Raw genomic sequence first — 13,671 nt, forward strand, 5'->3', positions numbered from 1 at the left:
AACTTTGCAACTCAGAGATCAAGAGAGAAGCACATCCTTCTTTCCAGAAGGGTACAATAACAGGAATTCTGATCTAAGTTGTACAGGGCATGCCAGCTGCAGCAGAATTACAAACAAAGCAAAATAAGAAGTTGTTCATAGCACACGCAAAGTACTGTCACTATTTGTTTACTTCTGGGTAACTAAATCCAGGTCCCCCTTCTGAGGGTTTAGTAACATTTTGGATGAATCTCTGCATAATGATATGATTCAATGGATTATAATGAATTGATTCATCTTAGGCGTTGTTTTCTATTTCCATCTTTATGCGGTCACTAACCTTGGTTAGTTGGGCAAGTCACATCGCTTCTCGGTGCCTCAGCCCCTTCCCAGCCCATTTCCTCCCCATGATCATTTCTTATTCTGTGAACACTACTCAGAGCTACAGATGAAAAATGTGAGCACAAGATGGAGGTTGTATTACAGAGAAGAACCTCAAACCCTATATGACCACAATAAAAAAAAAAAAGGAGAGGTGGCCTGGGCTTATGTTACCAGTAGTCCTGAGCTGAGAACATCTGTTCTGAAGCAGTAAAAATGGCATTACATTGTGTCCGTGACCAGGGCCATAATAAGTACATACTCCCATCTCACCTCCCCTTTCCACACACACCCCAAAGCCATCTTAGAGGTCTATCAGTTGAGGGTAATTACCTACCTTCTTTAATCCCCTCTTTGAGTGCATTTAACATGTAGCAAATTCAAAGCCTTTCACCTCAGCCAGAAGAGGATGGGTACAGCAACAAGCAAGTGTTCACTCTACCCCACCAGAGAAGGGTTCATCTACATAGAGAATATGGCAGATGCTAGTCTGGTATCTTAATACTAATATTATCCACAAGTAAAATTATCTGTTAATCTCAACATTAAAATTGTTAACCAATTTTTTACTTATGGTAGCCTGTCCATGATGCATCCAGTGGTTATCTGAGCCTTGATATGAAGCAAACCTTTTAATAAGAGTATATAGAAGAAATCATTTTGTAATTATTAGTAGTACTACAGGACTTCAGTTTTTACATGCTATCAGCTACTAGAAACTACTTAGCTACTAGCTAAAGGTTGAAAGGGATGTTTAGGAACTAAAAAACAAGAATATAGTAGAAGTTCAGTGGAAAAAAAAAGTATGTATTATTTACAATGTAGTTAGTTTTTCTTTCCTGAGGTTCAGAATGCTTCTATCGTCTCTCAAGGCCAGCCAAGAACTCTCCCTCCTTTCCACCTGCCTGCTAGTTTTACACAAATCACAAGGAAACCAGTATTTTGATACACTGAACATTTATTTTGTCTTTCATAAGACAACATGAAGTTTCCCCAGCCGATGACAATCCATCAAGATGACCATATAGGGGATAGGGTGCAAAATTCCAGTGTACAGTATACGCAACAAATTACCTCCCTGACCACCCTGGAAGAAAGATGATTCATCAACCTCACTGCAACTAAAAAATATGATTATAAAATATTTACAGAAAAAACAACCAGTACAGAAAACAAAAACTGGACAACCATTTGTGTATGAAATGCTGCTAACACTTTTCTGGCTCCTTAAAAACCTGTTCCACTACCCTCACCAGAGCATTTGGGGTGTGCAAGGATTCAGGCAGAGCATAGTCACCCCTCTATCCCACGCTCCCCTCCCCAGAATATCATTATCTCCCTCCAAGGAAGGAGGAGGACTTGAGGGGAGCAGCATTGCCTTCTTTACTGTGATTTCCTTTCACCAAGCGGAAATGCTCTAGCTCTGAGAGAAGGTCCCCAGCCACACCCCATCTGTAGCGGTCTCTATTCACAGCACACTGGCAAGTTAACCTGGGGGTAGGGAACTATTCCCTGTCACGTGAGCCCTTTCGTTGCTTGCAGGAGGACTTTCCCTTCTCCTCCCTCCACAGTGATTTGATCCGTGTCCAGAGGGGCAGGAAAGCTGACTAGGACTATGACAGGTCACAGGAGACCTTCCATTTCTTTCATGAAGGCTTCATACACATCATCCTTTGTCTGTACAGAGATAGGGGCAGACGATCCAGCCTTGGGGACAGCTTTGGTTAACGGGAGGGCAGGCTCATCATCTTGTTTTCTCTGGGAGGCAGCTGAAGCCCCTTTATTCTCCCGGCGCACTCGCAAGGCAGTGGGCACAAAGCGAGTGATCTCTGCCTTGGGATTGGTGATCTGCGGCTTGGCACTGATCGTGGCCGTGGCTTTCTTCTCGATGGTGGCTGCACTGGTGTCATCCGCCTTGGGGCGCTGAATCAAGCTGGGAGGGGCGCTCAGTACCCCAGGATTTGGAATGGGAGCTGGTGGAAAGAGCCCAGGTGGGGCAGGTCCTAGTGGGGGCACCAGAGGTGGCCGTAACATGCCTGGGCGAGGAGGAGGGATACCTGTAAGGAGAAAAGAAACCATGAGCTGTCTCCACACCTGGGAATTTTAAATTATTTCATAAAAAAAGTGCACAGGCTCAGAATGCCAAGGAAAAAAACCAAAAAGAAAACCAAAACAAAACAACCCTCAACAAGATGTGGTAGCACTGGCTTAAAAACAAAATGTAAAAAAAAAAAAAAAATGTTTTCAACCCTGCACCAAGTGCTGGGTTGAAAATGCTGCTCTTCAGACTCTGAAAGCAACAGGAGCTTGTTTATTGCTCCATTTCAAATTTCAAAGTTATAATCTGAAAATAAAAGTTTCTTGACGATCTATCCCACTGCAATTTCGGAGTCATCATAAATATCTGACCCAGGCAGAAAAAATAAATATCCCAATCTTCAACTCATTTATTGGAAAACCATTACAGCATGCAGAGCTTATTCAGAAAGAGTCCAGCAGAGCAAAAGTTTAAACTCTGAAATTCCCTTTTCCAGGACAGATTTCTTGCCACCAAACTATACACAGCACTTACTTGTTATTACACAGAAAAGTGTAACAGCATAAAGCACAACGCAGCCACACAGACAGGAACAAAGGCTAACTGGCCACCAATTATACTCACTGGCTTGATCACCACAGCACAAACTGGGAAAATAAAGCAAGAAGAGACTTGGCACAGAAACAAACAGAACACTTTACCTGGTGGAGCAGGAGGGGGCAGACGAGGAGGAGGACCACGTGGAGGAGGACCTGGGGGCAGACCTGGTGGGGGGCCTGGGGGAGGACCAGGTGGTCGTCCAGGTGGGGGGCCTGGTGGCAGCAGTCGAGGCAAAGGCCCACGCAAGCCTGGTAAGCCGGGAGGTCTCAGGAATGGAGGAGCTCCTGATAGCATGCATACAATGAAAGAGAAATTTAATTCATAGTTAAAAAAATACCCCAGCAACTATGTCATCAGCTAATAGTAAAGATCTTCAACAGCAACTTGAAAGCTGTATTAGCCAGCTGTCAGATTAAATAGAATGTTTAAAAATCTCAAAAAGAGGCAGCAGTTATAGAGTTAAAGGTTCTTCATAACAGTCAAATAGTATCTTCTCCTACTTGGAAAAAAGACTCCTCCCCACATAATGTAGTAGTAACTGAAAACAGCTACTGAGCTGAGTTTGTCAGAACTGAAACAGCTAGAAAACTTTCCTCTGTGGCATTTGATTGTTCTTCTGGCCTAAAAATAAGTACTTTTGCCATTTTACTCCACTTCATACACTGGCTCTGCTGCAGCCTGTGTTGCCTCTGACAAGACAGAACCCACCAGGTAGACTCAGCTACAGGAGCTTGATGCCTCAAAAGCAAGGTACAGCATCAAGAGACTGCTGACAGACCATACAGTCTCAGTAATTACCACACTGGGCACGTGTACTCCATCTGCAACATGTTCTGCAGCTTCAAAGCTCCCAAACTGATACCACTGCCTGTAGTACTGAGAGCCTGCATCCTTCAAACCAGAGTAAATCAAGTACTCACCTGGTGGAGGGCCAGGAGGAAGGCCGGTGGGTGGGCCTGGGGGCCTCAGTGGAGGAGCTGGAGGTGGTCCTAGTGGAGGAGGACCAGGCATAGGAGGTGCCTGTATCTGAGTTGGAGGAACAGTCTGCGCAGTCTGTTGCTGCTGTTGTGTCTGGGAAGCTGCAGTAGATGACCCGGTCTCTGCCAGAGCTTCCTCACTGAGCTGTTGTTGCTGCTGCTGTTGTTGTGATGTCTCTTCAGACTCTGATTCCTCTTCCTCCTCCTCCTCCTCTTCTGAATATTCCTCCACTTCTCTCCCTTCTTCTGGAATTTCCTGACCTGGATATGGGCATATAGTTATAAAATCTGTCTACGCGTAACATCTTTGTGAACATCAAAGAAACTTGAGCACACAAAATAAAAGAAGAAAAAGAAAGATACACTTTACTTCAAAGGGCAGACATCTGACCACATTTTATTGTTAAACAGAAAATGAAAATAAACAAAAAATAATAATAGAAGAATCATCACTGTTCTAGATAGAGCTCTGAGAACAAGAGCTATCTGTTCCTGTGAGATCTGAAGCTTCTACTACCAACCCAAACTGTAGCTATTTGATCTATGGTTTATGGGAGTTTTGTGGAGGTAAGGCAACAGGGACAGTGGGTTGGAGACACAATCTCAAAATAAACACAGTCCCCATGTAAAAGAAACTCCCACACCTTTGAAAGATATTGGAGTTTCTTTCTAAAACAAACAAAAAATAATCTTTATTGGTTAACTTATTTCAGTAAAAGGGTATTTTTAAGGAGTACAAACCCTTAGAGGTTACAGGCTGAGCACACAATGTTACTCTTTCTCTTTCACCAATAGGTTCATATTTCATTTGAGCAATTGTTTAAAAGTTAAGCAAGAAAAGGTTGAGAAGAAAAAACTCAGTAAATTGCTACTCTCAACTTCAACTCTGCTATGCACAGTGCATACACTACTCAACCAAAAATGAAATTAAAAACCCCCCAAACAAACAACAAAACCAAATACCTAACCACAGCTGATACTCTAAGCAGATCAGACAGTAAAATGTTTACTCTATAATGGCATATCACCTCATACTATATCCATCTTACTCACCTGCCATTCGTAACATCATGGCCTGGAGTGGAGTCAGTTCTTTCATGTTCTTTTTCTTTTTTCGTGACTTCCCAGGCATGTCTGCAAACCGGACACTATGACCTGGGGAAACCAAAATATGGACAAGGGTGGCAGGACGTAGGAAGAAAATAATAAAAATCAGATAGAGTTACGTCTACACCTGTTATGGATAACGTATCATTCTAACATAATGATGCTCCTTACATAAGAGTTAACATTGGTGTTCCTGACTATTTGAAGTTTTGCTAGCCTAGTATTCTCTATCAATTGGTCTCCCCCAAGCAAGTGAGCATATTTTATACTGAGGCTTAATTTTGTAGGGTACCCTGCCAATGCAATGTTTCAGGTGAAAAATGGCTTACAAGTTATAAGCTAACTCAACTTTTAAGAAAATAGGTTTATCTGAAAGTTGCTCCACTTCTAGACCATTCTAGAAGTGCTTCCTTCTGACTCATCTATTAATAAAAATCCTTCAGCTGGAATTTAGGTGAGTTAGAACAGAGTAGCTGACTAAATAAATGACACACACATCATCAGTCAGGAGAGCAGATAAACTCTACCAAGTAGTGTTTTCCTTTTGAAAAATCAAACCCGAATCTCTAAGTTCCCCCCATACCTGATTTCTTTTCTTCACCACCTTCCCTCTCCTTGTCATTGTCACGATGCAGGAAGTCGTCGCCTTCACTGTCTGCATCTGACCTATCGCTGTCACTATCATCGCTGCTCTCATCGTGTTTGTCTTGATCCATATCCTCAGGATAACCTTCATCTTCACTAGTGCTGGACATATCATCATCATGCCCTCGCTGTCCTGCAGAAAGCAAAGTATTAGGAAATGCATAAAATCCAAATACGCTGCTGTTAAAGAACATTTTGTACGTCTACAGTAAGAAAATTCCCCCTAGCAACAGCACTGACAAACTGTCATCCCTTTACTGCTTAGCACATATTCTGAAAGAATATCTTGGAGAATGTATTTATAAGATTTCCTATTAGCATGCTGGTTAATTGGCAACTGCTACTGCAACTCATTAACTTCTATTCAGCAATTGCCCACCACTGAAATACTTTGATGCTTTCTGGCATGGAATAAAGCTAATCCATCCATTCACAAAAGTTTCTAAGGATGATACAGCAACTGTGTGAAAAGGAGGACCTAGGTTCTCCTAGCAAATGCACACTCAGGGTTGGCTGGGGATTTTGTTGTTGTGGTTTTGGTTTGAGGTGGGTTGGTCTGGGATTTTTGTTTATTTGGTGGGTTTTTTAAAAGGAAGAATTCTCTGACAATAGCTGGGTTTTTTGAAGGGATAATATGTACAATCTTTCAGCACTGTTAAGACCACATGGGAATATATCCAATCTGTGCAACCTAACAGAAAAAAAAAAACCCTGAAAAATGTAATTAGAAGTTTCAACATACCTAGTAAACAAAACTGCAGATATTATGAATGTATCAGAATCACCTCAGAGATGCACTCATTTAAGAAAAGTCCTTCAAGTAGTACTAACACCCATACTGCCAAGAGAATATCTTGTCTAGGGCACACTATGTAGCAAAACAGGTCAAGGAAAACTCCAGACAGTAACAAGTTCTTACCTGCTTCAGAACTGTAAGAAATCTCCTCCTCTCGCCTTCGAGGAGCCATTTCTAAGGTGAAACCCACTTTACGGCCATACATCTGCAGGACCTGAGGTGGGGGTGGCCCTGGTGGAGGTCCAGGGGGCTTCCTGCCTGGAGGTAAACGTGGAACACCAAGCCCAGGAGGAGGAAGTACAGAAATGGACCGAACTGGTGGTCTGGAAATAAGAAAGGAAATGAGAAATGTAGGAACGCAAACAAACAAAAGTAAACATGCCCTTAATAGAATTATTTAGCCTTCTCTCATCATTGCTTGCACAGTGGCCTTCTAAAAAGAAACGTGAACATTTACAAAGTATAGATCTGACACAAGGACTTTACAACCTCATACAAAGACATGACTGCTGAAGATCAGACAAAAGCTTCTCAGAAAGCAACTGAAGAGAACAATGAAAAAAAGCAAAGATTGAATCCTACCACAGAAGAGGAATAAAGTAATCACAGAGTTGGTGAAAACAGAACGCTATTCAGAAGGAAACAGAAAAAACTAGTACTAGAATGAAAAAAAATAATAAACAAGCAAACTGGGAGTTTATACGAACTATTCATATAAACTGAATATGCTAGCAGGACAAAAGAACACACATGGCAATTTAAGGGGCATTTATGTTCAAAGTGGCAGGGTTTTAAGTTTTACCAATATGCAAAAAGCCCAAAACTAGAAGGCATAGTATTTAACTTAAAGGAATTTAAACAAAAACCTGTAAGAGTAGGGAAAGATTAAAAAGGACTTTGGTTCCGAATTCATGACTTCTGCAAGTCAATATTACCTCTGCTTCTGCCCCTAGCTCCTTCCCAGTAACAGAGGTGCTTCCTCTTCACTTCCCCTCAGTTTCTTTTTCCACTTACCCATAGGCTGACGTCTTCTTGAGGATAGAAGGCGGTTGGGCCCCTGGAAGGGGAATGTCCTGGATGAGGATGTTGGAGGGAGCATGAGGCATATCTGGTAAGGGGATACTTTCCACTTCAACATGCTGAGCATTCTGTAAAGGAGGGGCAAAAAAAAAAAAAAAAAAAAAAAGGGAAAGAACAGGTTACTCCCATAGAAGCTACTGCACAACCTCATTACCTCAGAGAGTACAGAACACATGGGACCTGCTATCACTTGTCAAAGGTGTCTGTTCTTAGGGCATGTTATCTTGCAATTTGGGAAAGTGTCAGCAGTAAAAGCTTTCAATGCAAAACAAAGCACATGCCATGCACTTATGAAAGGCTTTAGTATTCATGTTTCTATTTCCCTTCAGACCTTCAGTCTCCAAAACTAAGAGACTGCAGACAAGTATGACTGTATTTTTTGAGTACTCAGCAAGCACAAATTCCACACTGATGCATATTCCAAAGGAAAAAAACCAAGTCTTACTCCTTGTACTTGCACATCACTATGTTCTAGAATACAGCAAGGAAGAATGTTAGAGAAAGATCTTTAAAAGAATGCCAAAGGCTTCTCATTATTTCCAGCAAGAGATTTAGCAGAAATTCACAGATATATCGACTGCACACTCACAGGCTTGCTCTTTCTTTAATACAGAAAACAAAATGCTGATATTGTTGATTTGCAACATAAATTTCCCTTTCCTCCTTTCATGTTGAATGAGATCAGTATATCAGAGACAAACAGTGGCTTGACAACAGCCACACTGTCCTCACTGAAATGCTCTAATTGGAGGTACTGTGCAAATTATTGTAAGTATTTCACATGGGCTACATGGCACTGGTCTCCAATAAAGCTCCTTCCTTTGTAACTGTCCCACCTAACGAGCAGACAAAGAGAATAACACTACGACAGCTACAAGACTGAAATATATTAAGCATTACCTTGACAGCATCAAAATACTGGCTGAGTTGTGATCTCTTCTGCTCGTACTCTACTTCCAACTTGCGCAGTTCTTTATAGATGTCAGGATTCTCTTTCTCGTAGAGCCGCAAGATACGTTCAAAAGTCTCACGGAGTTTTTTGCGTTTATCCTTCAGCACTTTTTCATTAAGTTGTGGCTGCTGTACTGGGTTAAACTCTGATCCAAGACAGTAAATAAATGACAAAAAAAATTCATAAATTACTCTACTGCACAACTGTGATGAATGAAATCAATTCAAAGCAAAAACATCTTCAAACCCTATTTTCAGGAAGTCTTCAGCCTTATGACAACACTCTCCTTCAACTCTAAGTTATATCACACACACTACTCATGCTTTTTTATCAGACATCTTCTTGAAAAAAGTCCTTTTTGATGGCACCACATCACCTTAAATTGTAATTAATCTCCAGCTTTAACAGCATTAATCTCCCTTCTAACAGGAAAGGAAATATTCTATTTAGTCTCCCCAGTCATCCCTTAAAACTAAGTTATACATCCACATGAACCACTGCCTAAGTCCAACACCTGGTACCTCTTACTCACCCATCTCATCCAATTTTTCCATGTCCCGGATAATCTGCTTTGGATCTTTCATCTTCAGTACAGCTGCTCGTACCATCATTCGTTGCTTTTTGTTCTAAGATCAGGGATCAAGCAGATCAGAAAAGTGTCACAGAAGAAAGACATAGAACATCTGTTACCCTTTCTCAATATTTCCAGTCTGGAGAAAAAAACCACACCTCAAAATGCCATGCAAATGTTCACCATGACACAAATCAGAAGCAAAGGTAACTAAAACTCCTGGTAATTTTAATTCCACTATCTTGATAATTACAAATGCTACTATAATTAATTCAATTAAGACACATACAATCAACACAATAACCAACTGACAAAATAGAGTAAAACACTAAAAAGTGTGTGAGTCTTGGGTGGCTTATTTGTTGTTTGGTTTTTTTGTATTGGGCTTGTTGCTTGTTTGCTGGCTTCATTTTTTTTTCTTTTTAATTTTACTCCTAACTACTTACAATAATATTTTAAAAAAAAATTACAAGTTAAAAACCAGCAGGTGATGAGACATGTTTACTCAAAACAAGATTTCTGTTTTCTTAAACTACTTGTTTGGATAGTATTTTCCAAAGTCAATCCTAGGATACCAACCAAAACATCTGTAGTTTAGTAATCAGCCACAGCCCATTAGTCACAAACATGATACACAGTACAGGAAACGCCAACTAAATGTTCCCAATCTCTTTATTTACCTTCTTTAGTTCCCTTTTCCTAGCTTCCTTCCCTAGAGGGGGAAAGAAAAAGAAAATAACAACTTGAAAGACACAATCAAATGGAAGAATCTCTCCGTCATCAAGACTAGTGCTGTTTCTCAACAGCTCACTCATCTTCAAAGACTGTAACTGTAACTCAACTTCCCACTGAGAGAGAAATACAGCATGAAATAGATTTCTGTTTCACGTGTTTTATACAGAAAAAAAAGGAGATACTGCAGTCTTCATGTCTCCAGAAGCAGAACTTTTTCCATACAAAATTAGAACAGGCAACAGAAGTCATAGCAATACGTGCAACCATGAAAAGACTGCTGCACAGAAGCTGAAACAGTCAACGGACAACACACTTGAAAAATATCTAGGTTTTGAGTATGCATCTGAAATAAAGCATTTCCACCATGTAAGTCTAGATTTTCTTTATGTACTTAGCCTTGATAACATCTGACATGTTACCGAAAGCAAAAAAAATCAGTTAAAACAACTCCCTCATCTAACCAGAGCACCTACAAAAGTTGACATGTTCCTCAAATTCCAATCTCAGTCAGATTAACTCTGTCCCAGGAAGCAGCCTGCAGTTTAACTAACAGCTAAATACAAACTGATTACCACAGTGAGAACCAAGAGAGAAATACTCAGAGAAGCAACAGCATGAAAGCAAGAAGCCTTCATAGCCAAAACTGAGATGTTTTCCAAGTTAGGGACACTCAGTTCTGATTCATGAGTGAGGATCTTATCCTCAGAAAAAGCTTTTTATCTGCTTCCCCCCATTCCCATCTGCTTAGCTTTTATGGATACTTACGGGCCTGATCGGTGGGATTCATAAACTTCCCACTCTTGGTGGATGATGTAGATCTCCGCCCCATTTTGATCTTTTTTCTTCTGCCTCAAAAAAACGAACTTAAAAAATAGGGAGAGACCTGGAAAAGATTATACAGTTTCAGGTCCTATGCACTGATAGCTTAATTATGATTATTTCTCTTCTCTTCATTGCACTGAGGTTGCACCCTCAAATATCTCAAACACCCAACTCCGAGCTCATGCTGCTCTAATTAAATACTACTAATTTAACTAAGTACCTACTTACTACTACTTCACTAAGAAATAATTTTAAACTAATTGATAATTGTCATTATTCACACTAATATGCAAACCAAGAAGCTTTGTGCTTACACTGTGAAGGGGTGCAGGGGGGGGGCAGAAACACATATTCTATTTTTCTAAGAGCATATCAGAGTTCAGCTTCTCATTTACTCTCACAAGAGCTCTCCAGTTTTCAACTCTGTTGCAAATGTTTCCTCCCAAATTTCCTCCCTTCCTCAGATTCTAAGCTGCCACTGCTGTTCTTCCCCAGTACCCACTGTATCCATCAGCAGGTGTGCCACACACATCCATGTCTTCTTCACCTCCCCAGAGCCCACTTGTGCTCTCTGTCTCCATCAGCATTATTTCAAGCTGTGTTGTGATGACCCAAGAAAGGGTTATTCTGGAAAAGATTATTTCCTGTCTTTTGACATTTCTTCACCTTACAGATGACTATCTAAGCGTTCAAACTACAGCCCGGGATGCTTCTTCTCTCTCAGTTTTGCTCTCCCTCTACCTCCACTCCTAATTGCCTGACAAAATACTGGGGTCTTTTTGCAAGACACTATCATTTCTTTAGGTGGGAAGCTCACCACACAGAGGTAACAGTTACATTTACACCCCGTATTTCCCACATTTCTACCATTTAAAGGGTAAAGGGAAAGAGAACAAACTTCTGAAACCTCGATCCCAAATCTTCTTAGGACTCAAAACAAAGAGTTTCAATGCAACAAGTTAACACACAAAGGTGGAAAAAAAAAAATAAAAATCAAGCACTAAATTTATGACTTTTTTGGCCACTGAGGAACGGGGCAGAAAGCCCTCCCTTCTCCTCCCCCGACAGAAGGAGAAAGAGAAGACGGGAGCGCAAACCACCGCCTTCTCCTCGCTTCTTTTCTCCTCGCAACCCAGCACCGCCCACCGCTCTCACCCCTCTGCCGGGCCGGGCCGGGCCGGGCCGGGCTCCGTCCCTCTGCAGCCGCGGCCTCTCAGCCCCGCGCCCGCCTGCGCGGCCCCGCCGCCATCTTGCACCGGCACCGTGTGGCTGCGCGCGGAACCGCGCTCCGGAAGGGGCCGCCCCAACTCTATGGTTCCGCCGCCCCTCGCTCCCCCTCGGAGGTTCCGACTCTATGGTTGGACCGGGGCGGGGCCAGGAGGCGGGGCTGGAGCGGGGGCTGGCATGGACAGGGATAGGGATAGGGAGAAGGACAGGGGCGGGGACAGGGATAGGGACAGGGATAGGGAAAGGGACAGAAACAGAGACAGGCTGTGCCCAGCCAGCCCCGCCGAGCCCTGAGAGCAGGTGAAGACAGAGCTGGGGAGGGATACGGGTGAGAGAGCCCTACGCCGGCAAGGCCAGTGCTGGAGAAAGACTGGAAGAGGCCAGTGCGGGAATAGGGACAGAAGGGAAGGCCTGTGAACGTGGTCGTCGAGGGCGCTGTTCTCCCGCACTCTCCAGGGGAGATCCCACAAAGTGCCCACCACCCCCGCCCTGAAACAAGGCAGAGCCAGAGGGCATGTGAGAAGTCTCTGTCCATGGGGAATAAACGCAAGTGCTGCGGGAGCAGGAGGGAGCTGCCCACAGCCTCAGGTCTGTCACATGGGTTTGTTGTAGGGTTTGGCCTCGAGGCAGCGCTGCTGCCCTGGGGAACACCGTGTAGGAGCTGTTCTGCATCATCGTCCAAAGTACAATTTCTAGCAAAAGTCCACAGCACACAAAGAACCAGGATAAAGATACATGAAACATCAGGGTGCAAGCAATAAAATATAGGATTAAAGAATTAGCATGCCAGGGAGAGGTGTAGGAAGGACAGTTTTCTCTGCACAGGCAGCACCTGGGAACAGAGGTGGTCAGAGCTCTGAGCAGGATTTGTAGACACACACACACACACACACACCCTGCTCCTGGTGAACATGCCATGCAAGACAATGTTATTACAGTTTTTCAGATAATGGAGTCTCAGTTGGCAAACTTGGAAGTTTATGAAGAATCACTGCAGGATGGGTAAAAGACTATAAGCTGTGTATCATAATAATGCCAACATCCATCATGCACTGCACAAAGTCCAAGTTAGCAGATAGCTAGTCCAGGAGAATCCTTGGAGCCAAGGCTTCAGAAGCTCTCAGTGCCTAGGGAGTCTTGCTCTGCACAGAGCAGAGTCATCCCCACCTTGTGTCTCTTTGGCCTGTTCTCTTTACATTATTCTTGTTACCAGAAAGAACTTTCTGCAGGGCAGATTTTGCTTGCAACCATACTGTTTTTCCACACAGGTTTGAAAGCAGCTTAGACTGGCTTGGGCTGGTTTAGTTTCTTTTCTTCCTTGAGGCTGCTCTGACTTGGAACACACATATCACAGTTTTAATTCTTAATCCTTTGTCCAGAACAGCAGCCTGAGCAAAGAGAGAATGCTCGAGGGGATGTGATGTAAAGCTGTGGCCATGCACATCCCTGTCATGCAACATGTCACTGGAGAGAGGACGGCTGAATTTTTAAAGATTAGTTGCACCTTACAAAGCTTGGGGCTTTCTGTTGTGGGAACACTGGGCTCAGTGGGGACAAAGGTGCTGCCTCAGCCGTGACTGCTTTCTCCCAAAAGTGTCTGCTGACTTGAACAGTAGTTCTCTCACATTTTTCACTCGATACTTCTGTCACACCAAGATGCAGCTCCAAGGAGTGTAGAGAAGAAACATCAATAAATGGGTTATGATACCTTTGGAGCACAAGTTTAAGGCTGGACAGACAGAAAGAGCAGGGATTAATTCT

General features: G+C 42.7%; 1 protein-coding gene across 1 annotated transcript; it reads right to left on the reverse strand.

Moving 5' to 3' along the window:
• Window positions 1-1,300: 1,300 nt before the first annotated feature.
• WBP11 (WW domain binding protein 11) lies at window positions 1,301-11,950 on the reverse strand. Its single transcript, XM_064655247.1, has 12 exons — window positions 11,839-11,950; window positions 10,627-10,744; window positions 9,807-9,838; window positions 9,088-9,181; window positions 8,504-8,700; window positions 7,538-7,671; window positions 6,647-6,846; window positions 5,666-5,860; window positions 5,029-5,130; window positions 3,919-4,236; window positions 3,100-3,282; window positions 1,301-2,417 (listed from the first exon to the last, which is right to left on the reverse strand). The coding sequence occupies exons 2-12, from the start codon at window positions 10,688-10,690 to the stop codon at window positions 1,984-1,986; spliced, it is 1,953 nt and encodes a 650-aa protein (XP_064511317.1). The 5' UTR covers window positions 10,691-10,744; window positions 11,839-11,950; the 3' UTR covers window positions 1,301-1,983.
• Window positions 11,951-13,671: the final 1,721 nt, after the last annotated feature.

The sequence above is a fragment of the Pseudopipra pipra genome, chromosome 5, assembly GCF_036250125.1.
Source record: "Pseudopipra pipra isolate bDixPip1 chromosome 5, bDixPip1.hap1, whole genome shotgun sequence".
NCBI lineage: Eukaryota > Metazoa > Chordata > Aves > Passeriformes > Pipridae > Pseudopipra > Pseudopipra pipra.